Raw genomic sequence first — 14,313 nt, 5'->3', positions numbered from 1 at the left:
AAACATCTCCCCTACCTCAACCCATGTTAAAACACAGTCCTAGATTGTTTTTTTGTCGTCGACATTACTATTTTCAAACTTCCGTGTTCGTTTATAGTACAGTTGATGTAGTGCCGTTCGACATTTCAATAGTAAACCATATATATATATATATATATATATATATATATATATATATGTGTAAATATATGTATACATAAATATACAGAAATATATGACAACTACAAAGGCATGCAATCAGAGGATCATACTGCTGCACACTGGAATTCTAAATCTGGAAACTCACTCACTCAAAGTATTCCTTAAAATTGGGAACAGTGACATTTGTGCTGTAACAGAGACCTGGATACAGGCAGCAGGAACCATCCCTGCAGTAGCAGCCTATAATTAATTCCACAACTTTTGGCTGCAGAACGTGGACTGAAGCTCCAAAGGTGGTGGCATTTTCATGTTCATAAAGGATGCACACACCTCTAGAGTGGTAGACCAACATTATGCATTACAGATCCTGCAGGCGTAGCCAACATTGGGTAAAACAGTGGTTCAGGTTGTAGCCTGCTATAGGTCCCCATACATGTCCCAGACTCACACTTCATGTTCATAGACACCATAGAGAATATTAGTGTCCAACCTAACACTTATCATACTGGTTGACTTCAACTACCCCACTATTAAGTGGGAAAGCTACTCATGTACCGATGCACATGCCCATCGCATTGACCTGGTCCTTCTTAGCATGGGTGACTGTTACTCTACACCAATAGTCAGCACCTCACTTGTTATATCTGAACACAAAGTAATCACTTTTGGAAATCCACAGCCATCCTACCCCCACTGCACAGGTAACCACCATGAAAAGCCTTTTCAAAGCTAACTATGGCCTCATAACATCAGAGGTGGCTAACCTCATGGCAACCATGCAAATGGGGACTAGTTGCATGACAGCTGAATCAAACAATGCACTATGAACATGTACAGAAATGCATGCATATTGCCTTACCCAATACAACCAGGACCCTCACCTCCAAAAAAAGGATGCTGATCTGGTGGTCCCCTGCCATAAAGTAACTGTACAACAGAAGGAGCGAACTGATATGGAATAAGTTGAAGTCCCAAAACAGGAAATAAACCCTTATCAGCCTCAATGAACAGTTGAGATCCCTCATCAAATACTACAAACTTAGCTGTGAGAACAGACTTGGAGCACATAGTAAAGACAACCAGAAGGCCTCATACAATTATGTAAACAATCTCCATGGCAATACCAAGAATTGTTCTGAGCTACTAGACAATGGTAACTCCCAGACTGAGCCAACAAATAATGCCAATATACTGGCTGGTATCTTGAGTGCAAACATTACCCCTCACTACCCCCCCCCAAAGGACCAATCACAATACCAGTTCACTGCCAGTCACCCAGTATTACTGCAGCACAGGTTAAAACACCACTGTCCAAGGCCAAGAATACAGCTTCTGTGAGACCTGAGAATATCCTTGGCTGAGTTCTACATGAACTGCAGAGTGACCTGGCATCTTACCTGTGTGCCCTGTTCAAGCACAGAATCACCTCAGGCTTTGTCACTACTGAATTCTGCACTGCTACAGTCACTCCTCTCCACAAACGAGGTGTAACTGCAGACCCTGGTAAATACCACCCCAACTGCCTCACAAGTCTGTTATGCAAAGCTATGGAATGCATCATCATAAACCTAATACACAGGGATATGGGAATCTGCAGACTCAGGATCCTACACAGTTTACCTTTGTGAAGGTAGGTCATACCTACTCATTCAACCTGGTCAACCTCTTGTTGTCAGTCATCTGAGCTGTGGATGAAGTCAAGGTGACACATACAACCTACATTGACCTAGCCAAAGCCTTTGATAAGATTCCCCACTCACTAAGCTCAGCATCAACCCCTATATCACTAGGTGGGAACAGAGGCACAAACACAGGGGTAGATTGGACATACTGCTGTCATACATTGAGACAGTTGCAGATGCCACTGGGTTTGTTGTAACATCCTTTATGAGAAATATGACTTTGGTAATACCAATAGATATGAGTATTTACTGACTGCATTTCTCAGAGTCCACAACTGATTTACCAAGGACACCAACTATCTGGTGAATAAACAAAACATGACAGGCAGACATGTGGCCAGTCTCTGGACAGTATGCCAATGGAGAGGTATGTCAGAGACATATCACTGTGAGTCATGACATCACACATTAAATGCATGTCCACACAAACCCTGTCAATCTATCAATCTACCATGTGTGTAAGAGCACTGATGACATAGAATCTGTTCCCAAATCTGGGGATACGTCCCCCATGTTGGTTGGCTGTCTCCATATGTCCTGTCCTGTGACATATTGCCACCCACTGTATGTGAATCTGTAAGCCACCACCTCTGTAATGTCCCTCATACAGGCAAGGAAATGGGGCAAGGCCCTCATTAAGGAATGTCCCATATGTTGGAACTAGCAGCAGTGTCTAGGCCCACAGCAAATGTCTGTGTGGTCAACGAATGATGTAGGTGGTACTTAATATCTAACATACAGATAGCTGAACATTCAAAATGTCTAGGGAGTCTTCCATCATGAAATATGAGTGAGATTTGGAAGAGATGAGAGCATTTTTGTCTGTGGGAGTCAATTAGGGTTAGGGATAGGTGAGTGATAGGTTTTGTATGTTTATATGTGAGAGTGTGTACTTTAGGGTTAGGCAAGGTGGTAGATGTGTTGTTGCTGTATGTGTCCGTTTGTATGTCTGAGTATGACTCGATATTGAAACTACCTAGTGGCAGTATTACAGGAAGGGTTTTATTAAGTTACGGTGTAGGACTGGGGTTTGGGAAAGGCAGCATTAGGGTTAGAACCAGTACTAAGGTGGTACAGAGGACAAAGACTATGGACCGACATTTTAAATAAATTAGCAAATTAAGACTATAAAACTAGGGAAAACACCTGGAATGGTGATATTACACACACACACACACACACACACACACACACACACACACACACACACACACACACACACACACACACACACACACACACACATAATACAAAATATTTTTGTTATTTTTTAAATTGGTACTATTTTCCAGTCAGATATCTTAGTCTTGAGAATATTCATAAGACAAAACCATATTAAATCAACATAAAGATCAACATTTTTTTTTCATTTTAAAGGCTTGTATTGCCTTTGAACATTGATTATAAAATATTTGCTCATTTTTGCAAATAGATTGCAAACAATATTCTTTATAAAGACTTGATTGTCTTTATAAATCAGAGACCAGCACAAGGCAGTACTAAAAGGCTTATAACTTTAATAGATTATGTAAATAAAAGCTAGCTATAATTTCATTAGCATTAAAGGAAATGCAGATATACTTGACAACTTGATTCCCTATGGAGAATTATTTAAGTACTGAAATATTATTTTCCTGAAAATGTATGTAAATTATCAGCAACATGTACATAAATTATAAAGCCTGTGTAAAGAGTGTTTATTTCTCAATTAAGTAATTTAACTAAATGGACAAAAGAAGGGTGTCCTCTTTCCATTGTGTGTTGGATGGTTGTTACATGTGACAGACAATGGAAGGTTATTTGTGAAAATATATATGGAAAAATTCAGCTTTGAGGCTATTTCTAATATCGGATATTATATATAATAAAATGTTGTGGAATGGATGCATTGGCAACAATTACAAAATGTCAAGTATCTTTGTCTATATTAGCAGCGTCTTATTTTTTAAGAAATTGTGTTTGCTTTAAAGAAATGGATTTTGTCAAGTTTCTAATAGTGTATACAGTTGGATTTATACAGAAAAACCATTATGAAAATATGGTGAATTTAAAAAAGAAACATTTGTTTTTTAGTTTAACTTTATTAATGGGCATACTATTATATCTATTGATATTAATATACATAATTTTAAATTGGATAATTCAAACTGGATTTTACTGAATAAAAATAGACAAATACAATAAGAAATTAGATAATTAAAGATTATACTTAGGCATGAACATGTCAAGTAAAGTCCCTCCCACCTTTTTAGATTACTTTTGTTTTATAATGGTTACGTAGATACCAAATATTCGTTTATCAAGATATAATATTTTGCTAAACAATGTCAGTAAAATTAAAACTCCATGTTGCAACTACCTAAACTAAGGTAATTTACATGATGTTAATGATGAGAGAAACATGACTAATTTTAAAGTCTGTAGGTCAAACAACTTCATGTCCTGGAAATCATTTGGTTTGAAACATTTGCATAGAATTTTTATATCTCTTTTTAAAATTAAAAAGATTTATAGTGATGGTGATACAAGTTGTTGAAGTTGTAAAATAATTTAAAAACAGGCTGGTAACATATATTATGTAATTATATTAAACTGAATATATTTTAGGAAGATATTCATGTTTTTTAGAGCACTGGTGTCAGATAACTGTAATTCAACAGAATTTTTAATACTCATTAATTTTCTAATTTCTGGCTGCATTAAAAGGTCACAATACCCTTAGGCAATTGCAAGAAAAATGATAACAAAAACTGGAATAAAGAAATAATGCCAACTTTTCAGGATTTCCTTGAGTTATCCACTGAATTGCATTAGAAAGTAATGAATAATATGACATTAAGAAGTAAGAAACATACAGTTGATTTTAAGTTTTGACATGAATTGAATTACTAGAGAAACGTGCAAGTTCTGAGGTCAATAATCAATACTGAGTTTGAAGATCAATAAAAATTATTATTTTGGGGGTTCTATAAATAGTTTGTATATAGTTGTGTTTGTCATTTTGAAAAATTAATTAAAAAGAATTCTGGAAAAAATAAAGCCTTATCAGGAACTAGGATTTGCTGCTTTTCCTGTAACAACTACCAAAGCATGTATTTTGCTGCATCTTGATGGCGTATATACTTTATGGTAACAACTGAACCCTGTATACTAAAAGCATAAGCTATAGTACTTTTTTTTTAAGTTTACATTTTCCAATCGGAAGAAAAAAAATATATATTCTTATAACCAATAACATTCCGCAGTTTTATAAATGTTAATTATTTTATGCTCTGTTGTGGATTGGTATTAAAAAAATGTGATAGCCACATTCAATGGTTGGGTAGAATATGGAGAAATAGACATAATTATATATGAATGTATGTATGTGTGTGAGTGACTGTGGTTGCCATTAGTTTATATGGGTATAAAAAAGAATGTCTTCACAAATGAGTGAATGCTACATTGTGAATCTCATGGCTGAATTCAAGTGTTTTACATAATGTAGGTAAGTAGGAGTATGCTGGAAAATGATTTTTTGACTGAAAAGGTGGTAGTTATAAAAATTTGCAAAATCACACTGTAGTAGTTAGTGTACATTTGTGTACATTTGTGGATTAGGTTTAGAGTGAAGACTAGTTAAGGGGATAGATGTAGTATTGTGCCTGTTTGAGTTGTATGTTCTGTGTCCTTTTGTTTTGTGAAGTGATATTGCTAGAGAAGTATTTATATGTAATGTAATGTGAAGGTTGGAGTTAGGTGCAGGGGTATAGTTAGGGTTACAGTTAGAACACATAAGTAAGGTGGCACTCTTACTCATGTTTGATAACTCTCTTACTCATGTTTGCTAACCCTACCCCTGCCCCTAACCTCAGCTGTATGTGTTACATTACTAAGACTCCCTTTCCTAGCAGTAACATTGTTAAGATGATAATGTAAGTCACAAAGCAAGCGGAGTACAGCAGAAGTAAGAACAAAACTCCAAATTTAATTCCAAGAATGTGCACTTATAACATACGGATGAGCGCTTTCACCATTACAGCTTCTTCAGATCCTTGTATAAAAGTCACAGTAGACCTCCCCTTATATAAGCAGATCAATTAATCAATTAAAACAATTCAAACAATTAAAAGCAATGCTGGAGAATTTAAAGAACTCTCCCATATATAAACATGTTAATGTAAAGTAAGACAAAAATATATAAAACTTGCATAGTGACCTAAAAACATGTAAATAAACATTCTGATAAGTTAATATTGATAAAATACATAATCAAGAACATATACAAATAAATAATAGTTCATTTTATGTGCCTGCGTTGTCTCAGCTTAGGTTTTATAGAAGCTCTATTATTCAACCCATGCCCCCTATCAGCTTTCAAACAAATGATCCAGTCAGTTTCCTTAGATTCAGTAAGATTCATAGTATTACCACCCCTCTTATTCACAACAATTATCTCTAGGACCCGGAACAAGAAAGTATGATCATTGTCATTGGTGGTTATATGTTTTGCTAAGGCATTGTGTAAAGTGCCCTTTCTCATGTGGTAAATATGCTCTCTCATTCTATCCCTTAACGGCCGGTTAGTTTTACCAACATAGAAACTCGGGCATGCCTGACAAGTAGCTAAATACACCACATTAGGTGTCATACAATCTGCATCACCATTTTCTCCATCAAGGCTATGAATCTTACTGAATCTAAGGAGACTGACTGGATCATTCGTTTGAAAGCTGATAGGGGGCATGGGTTGAATGATAGAGCTTCTATAAAACCTAAGCTGAGACAACGCAGGCACATAAAATGAACTATCATTTATTTGTATATGTTCTTGATTATGTATTTTATCAATATTAACTTATCAGAATGTTTATTTACATGTTTTTAGGTCACTATGCAAGTTTTATATATTTTTGTCTTACTTTACATTAACATGTTTATATATGGGAGAGTTCTTTAAATTCTCCAGCATTGCTTTTAATTGTTTAAATTGTTTTGATTAATTGAGCTGCTTATATAAGGGGAGGTCTACTGTGACTTTTATACAAGGATCTGAAGAAGCTGTAATGATGAAAGCGCTCATCCGTATGTTATAAGTGCACATTCTTGGAATTAAATTTGGAGTTTTGTTCTTACTTCTGCTGTACTCCGCTTCCTTTGTGACTTACATTATATCTACCTCACAGAACTACAGCGTTTGCTTGCTGAGCAGTGGATTTTACTTTACTTTATTGTTAAAATGATGTTTTATCTGAGTTTTGTAGTGGGAGAGATGTTTTCAATATTTTGTATTTTCACTCTTTTGAATGTCACTTATTTGTGTGGTTGCTCTTTCTTCTCTCATTTATATGTCATTCTTTTTCGGTCATGATATATGGATCTATGGCACTAGATGGAATACAATGATTTCTGCTATTCTTATACAATGATTCAAATGTAAGTGAGTGAACTCACATGAATGTGTATAGCATAATGTTGAATCCCTCTAAGTCAAACTGCAGAGAGAATGTGAACCGATATGTATAATGTTGAATCCCTCTAAGTCAAATTGCAGACAGAATGTGAACCAATATGTATATCCCACTGCAGAGTTAGAAAAAAAATCTGCAAACCATCCATTGTGCAATAAATTAACAGAAACTCCATCTTCTAGTGCCTTTCACAGAGATGCAGTACATATATGCATAATGTATTCACCCAAACATGAGAAACTTAACTATAGCACAGTTAACACTATCCAATACATCTCTTCATACTGTATTGAATAACATCCAAGAAAAAAGTACTAGGTGCCATTGTAGAGTCAAGCCTCACAATTTTAAATGTAAAGGTACAGCTTTCAAAAATTCTGTCAGTGATTGAGTAAGTAGTTCTGTTCTGTTTTCCAGTAGATGTTTGAAATGTTCCTCATGGCACTGTATCTCCTTTTTTTAGGTGACATAGGAATACCTGCAATCATTCTATTTCACATCTCATTCATATGGTCCTGCTTACAAGTCAGTACATGCATAATGCAAGCCAGATCCACTAAATGCCTACCTAGTTGGAATCTTAGATGATAATGCTAGGCATCTTGACTGAGTTTTGGGTTCAGGAAAGGCAAAGTTGATTTAATATGATCACATTCCAGATAGATACAGCAATTACAGGTGGAAAGTGAACAGTGAGACCACACTGTCTGGTGAATTTATGTTGTTCCCCAGCACATACACCTCCTTAAAGTATTTCCTCACTGGATAACATTCAACAGGGAACTCTGCCTGTAAGACATCAAACCCAGAATGCACATCTTCTATGGGTATAAAGGCCAAGGATAACATTTTTTGGATAAATATTGCACTTTAACATATGAGCCTTACAATGCTGAGAGTCACAATGATTGACTTTTTCTCCAAAAGTTTTGGGACAAGCGGAACAAATTCCTTTGTGCACTATTTATATTCTTCTAAAAACTCTTCAAGCCAGCTGGTTCAAGATTACATAAAACAAATTGCACAGCCATGGACAAACCTCGATCACTATGCATATTAAAGATACCGTGCCAAAAATAGTTGTATGACATAAGAAAAAAAAAACACTAAGTGGAACACACCTGGTGAAACCACAATAGGTGACAAATCCATGAATGCTACACAATTGATGGCACATCATCCCCTTACAAAAAATATGCTGTCCATGAGCCGTATGGTTTCTGAAGACAAGTTAGTTACATTCTCCATGGTGCTTAGCACAGTAACCATCACGCCTAATGCAATATCACAGTATAACTTTTAAACTTTCTAGTTTTAAATTTCAAATGTGTTGCATTAAGATTCTTTAGAGCTGCTATTTCACCAGTAAAATACTATGTACTTTTTTGCCATAGTTAGTTCACATGCTGCACCATAGGGAATGTAACAGCATCTTCCATAGAGGTAGGCACCATGATGTTGCCAACAATCATACAAGGTGATTTTCTGGACTCATTTGCACAGTCACAGATCACTGGCAGTTTCATACACCTAGAATGCCATTGTGTCAGGTGGATGATGGTGAGCTAAAGACTTCCAGAGCCTTTCGCCATTATGGGGTGGTGAAGTAATTGCTCGACCCCAGCATTTTTGCATATATTTAAATTTACAGACCCAGTAGTTAGTATTGTTCACAACTTTCTCCGTATATGTTTAACAGTGGTCTACCTCTACAGGTTTCTGCTGTGGCATAGATTTCATTCAAAACACCAGGAGATACATATGTCTTCCCTTCCTCTGTCATGACTAGGATATCTCCCTACAAACAACAATGCTCCCTGACACCTTTTTATTTGTGATGACTGGAAATCAAGGTGGGCTGCTGTCACTCACCTTCAGTAATATATTTGTAAATAACAAAATTTGCACCTGCTGCTATCTGTACTTGTCTTGCTAATTGTCACAATGGTACTTAGACAGGATCTGTTGTTATATTTATTTGTTATTGTGTTGTCTACAGAAATGGACTTCAACCTAATAAGCCACTCTGCCCAGATTTTGTGGTAGTGTGTATTCACTCCAATGATATATAGCTATAGACAGATAGTGTATGTAAAGGCCTGAGGTTTCACTGCACTGCTAACGGGATGAGATTTCAAGTTAAACTATATCAAAGTTAAGCATTAATTAACCAGTCGGTGTTCTGGAGTTTTATACCAGTATGCTATGGACAGTAAATTCTTGGTACATTTCCCACCAGTATTCTATACATTGTCCTATTTAGTTGAACTAAACAGTGACTAAAACTGTTCTTTTTTATATACATTGTCTGACAGTGAACCTAGCATGTGAACTCTCCCCCATTTCTATCATGCTAGGGCCAAACTCAGAAATAGCTAGCTGACCACTTTTAAAGAACAGAAAAAAAAACCTTTCTTATTTGATATTAGTTCCTTGAAGACACCCACTGTATGCAATATACTCAGGGGGTCAGAGTGTTTGATTTCTTTCAGACAGTTGCTAGCCAAGGGGCCTGCCAGGACACACACTCCAGCTTTATCACCACAAGATGCTGTTTATAAATTCTTCAAGAGTGAGAATCCCCACACTGTCTTAATCTTGTACTCTGTCCTTGTAATGGGAGATCTTGCCCTTGGCCACTAGATTTGACATACATTGACTGGGATTGTTGTCTTCTTGTCAGCAGTAATACAGTTAAATGCCACAACATTATGCCATTGGGCTGGTTGCTAATGAAGTCACTATCTGACTCTAAACTTTTTATGATGTAATTATCTTGAGACACTTAGGATCTTGAGTCTGTTTCAGACTATGTAGCTTTCCATGCGTCATGTGATCCTCCTATATGAAACATGCCTATTACTGGCTCTTTTTAGAACATTAGATACTGAAAAATAGTTTGTTTGAGGCAATACAACATATTTTACCTGAACTGCCAAATCTCTTCAAGTTTCTTCTTCTGCTCATAAATAATCTGAGCAAATCCATGAGTATAGTTTGTCCCAACATCTGTTAGGTTTACTCCTTTATGATTTGCTAACCTTTGAAGGAAATAAATAGCATTTATTAGCATTTGAGAAAGGACATGTACAGTGATTTGAATGACATCTATCCTCTCATCTATGTTTTTAAATCTGGACTATCTACTATATTATGAAATTATCTAAATCTCTCATACTAAATGCACCTGTAGACACTTACGTCTCATCTATGGAATTTCAATATGAGCAAAACACTACAGTTCACAAGATGAGGCTAGCCATGTAAAATCACCATTGACAAAACAGCACAGTACTGTATTATACAGATAAAACAGACTTTTCCTTCACATTAAATAACACACAGAAAGCCAGGACAGGCTTAAAAGAAACAAAATTTGATTGAGTTCAGCAGCTTTATAGCTGTGGCAGACTGCAGGACTAGAAAAAGACCAGCTGATAAAAACAGAATATTTTTCTTCAAACTCACTTCAAACTCAGTTCAGGATTCATAAAAATAATATAGGAATGGAGTTTGGGCCACAGGACAAAACAGACACACATTATATTAGATCAGTGAATTTTTTATTTTGTATACTTCCTCCTTTTACTTCCTGGACTTACCAGTTCAACCTTTAGCAGTTTGTGCCAGTGCTGTTATCAAGTGTGAATGTTGCAGTATATTTCTAGGGAAAACATCTTATTGATACAGCAGTGAGTTGTCCGTCATGAAGCATCTGCTCTAGGCTACTTGGCTATCAGATAACTAGGTAATCATCTCTACTTGAATGCTGGTGCTGGCAGATCCCAACATCTTGCTGGAAGACATTTGTTTCTTTATATATTCTTTTTCCCATTCTGCCTCCCTACCACAAGCCCTGTCCAGCTGGCCTTGGGCCTGTTAGTTGTACAGTGCGATGTCAGCTGACCTTAGAAGGTCTCATCCAGACAGCCAAACAGAGAGTTCATTTTCACATCCTCTATCACTAATGAGGGGTAGGAAGTTTCTGGTTCTGACCTTAACCACTCTATTCAAGGCTGTGATTTGCATGCTGCTAGGGTAGGGTTGCATAGTCCTGGTCTGGAGTGCATGTACACTTTTGCATACATGTCAATTTCTATTAAAACTATTAGAAAATATAACTTAAAGAAAATACAGACTTTGGTAAAGGAACTTAATGAGTTGGATCATAATATATGACATGACATTTTCCAATCCTTTAATAATAAATGTTCTTTAATAGTCTCTAAGGTTGTTAGATATGTGGCTACTTTACCAACTGGAAGTCCAAAAAGATAAAAAGAGATGACAATGCATACAAAGTCAGCAGATTGTATCCACCATTCATTAGCAAATATCATGTGATGGCTACAACCAGTCTGAAGTTTAATGTGAATTATCCTTCATTTTTAAAAGTGAGAATACACAGTGCACATACGAGTAAAGAAAATCTCTCCTTTAATGCCAACAACAACAACCACAATTGACGGTTCAAACAACATCAGGAAACAACCAACAGAGGAAATCACTGGTGGGGATATGGACAGGACATGGAATGACTGCCCATAGCTAAAAATTCTGATATTTAATTTAAGCTCTAGTGACCTATCCAGAACCTAATTGTTGGTATTTTTACTGGAGCTAGGGCTTTTTTCTAGGAAGCTGAACATAGAATATGTACTAGATAATTTTAAGTCACAGAGTCCAGAAGATGATTTTCCAGTTAGAAAATGTGGCACTTTCAACTCTGCTTTAGTTCCTACACCGAATACCTTAATTAATATTACTTAATATGTGACACAGAACTTAGACCTCTTTTATCCACTAGAACTAAACATAAATATTTTATGTCTCTGGAGGAAAAAATATGTACTGTCTGATTTATACAATAAGTCTAATGCACAATGTGTGAAAGTCAATAAAGGCAATGGTATCATTATGATAGACAACAACATTTATGTTAACCAAATGCTAGAGGTTTTGGCTGATTCTTCTAGTTATAGTAAGGTCAGTTTTTAGTTTATTCACAACAAATGTCATTAAATTAATGGTGCACTTCTAGAACTATTATGTCAGTATTTCATTGGTCTTGACTTATATGACTTTATGCATGTTTCAAAATCTACATTATGATATTTCATTGGCATTCTCAAAATACACAAGAATATGTCTGCCCCCTGACCCATTATTTCTAGAATTGTGTCTATTATAATATTTCCCACTCACATTGCCCCATATTTCGGTGATGATCTTTGGCATTTCTAGACTGCATTAAAGGTTGTAATATGATTGGTAGACAGACAACTCTTTTTGCTATGGATATGTAATCCTTGTAGTCTTCCGTTCTACATGATGATATGAATTAAATATATTAAAAAATACTTAAAATGTAATGCTGTAAACAGAAAAAAATCAGCTAACAGAGATTGCTATGGGCACAACAGTCACTATCCTTTGTGAACTTGGTGTTAACTAACAGGGAGTTAATTTATTTGTACAAACATAATTTATTTAAAAATTTCACTGATGATTTATTTTTCATGTGGAAAGATAATGCTAAATTGTTTGACATCTTAATAAATGAACTGAACAGTATTGCATCTATATTACATATATTGCATTTTACCATTAATGACATGAGGCCCCATCTTATACTGCCAAGACAAAAATTTTCATAATAAACTATTTCAGAAACCTACACTGTCAGCAGTCAGGAAATCTTGAAAAGGTTTTCTTGTCTAGCTGAACACAAATAGCAGCAACCAAAGAATTCAGCAATAAAATCCACTTTCATAATTCATCTAAGTGGAAGACAAGAAGAAAACTATGTTACTAAAGTAATGTGCTGCGATGTACAGGTTAAACGAACTGACAGCTACGCAGTATCCACGGCCAGGTTCAAATGAAATGAGTGTTGATTCTGATGAAATCTCCAGTTAGGGGATGAAAGCACTCAATCCGGTGGTTTTCCAGTTTTACTATTAAAGTAGGTTTTATTGCTGAATTCTTTGGTTGCTGCTATTTGTGTTTGACTACACAAGAAAACCTTTTCGAGATTTCCTGACTGATGACAGTGCGTGTTTTATACTAGTGGTTTTGATCAACACTGGTCGCTCCATTTTGTACATTTATTTCAGAAACCTACATTTGTTAATAATTTGCATTTCAGCAGTCAACATCCCGGTTATATGAAATATAAGTTTCTGAGAGGCCAGTTTATTTGAGCTTCCTGGTTATGTTTCTGTGGGACAGATTATTTTCAGAAAACTAACATTTTGCTGAGGATTATTGTGACAAGATATTACAATAAACAAAAGGTGCCATCTATAGTGGACAAAGTTCATGAGAAAAGTTTAAATCTTCTTATCAGAGGGCTTGTCTGAAATGACAAACATCATATTTACTGGTAAAAGTGTTTCCATCAGTTTGTGGTCCCAATTTGTGTGGATAGTGGGGATATTATCATTACTATTAAACCTAACTGGAAAATTATTTTGGGGAACAATGTTTTAACTACGGTTGAAGGATCAACCCATAATTCTGTCTTTAAGAAAAGAGGAATTTAAAAGATGTTTTGGATAGGGAATTTTTCTCAAACCATGAGCTAGTTACTAGCAAACCTGTGGGTACTTACCCATGTGGGTGTTGTAAGTGGTTATGTTATATCTATACAGGCCCCAGTATTTACTTTTTATGTATGAATTATGGTGATAATGTCCAACTTTAGATTAATTGTCAAAGTGAGGGTGTGGATTATGCTCTATTTTTGAGATGTGAAAGCTTCTATGGAGGTAAAACAGCTAGAAGGCCCTCACAGTTCATTCCTCTGAGAGGTATGAAATAAAAACTTTTCATCGAAAGAGATGAAAAAGTATTTTATTTAAATTATAATTAAAAAAAACTTTAAGTTGCACTTATGTGTGCAATGGTACTTTTTTTTCACTTTTCTGCTTTTTGTCTCTAATTTAGCCAAAAGAAGTATTAATGTAAGATTTTAGCATTGTTTATACATTATAATGCAGAATTACATGTAAAATGGTAGCTTTTTTGTATTTTGAACC

General features: G+C 35.6%; 1 protein-coding gene across 1 annotated transcript in view; it reads right to left on the bottom strand.

Moving 5' to 3' along the window:
- TMPRSS5 (transmembrane serine protease 5) overlaps positions 1-14,313 on the bottom strand; it is an 819,938-nt gene that overhangs the window by 469,930 nt on the left and 335,695 nt on the right. Inside the window, exon 5 of the mRNA XM_044081066.1 lies at positions 10,201-10,314. Within this exon, the coding sequence (XP_043937001.1) occupies positions 10,201-10,314 (114 nt within the window). The remainder of the gene's footprint in view (positions 1-10,200; positions 10,315-14,313) is intronic.

Source organism: Protopterus annectens, chromosome 8.part0 (genome assembly GCF_019279795.1).
Source record: "Protopterus annectens isolate FY-2018-M chromosome 8.part0, PAN1.0, whole genome shotgun sequence".
NCBI classification, from domain to species: Eukaryota; Metazoa; Chordata; order Ceratodontiformes; family Protopteridae; genus Protopterus; species Protopterus annectens.
This window is presented reverse-complemented; position numbering and strand designations above follow the sequence as displayed.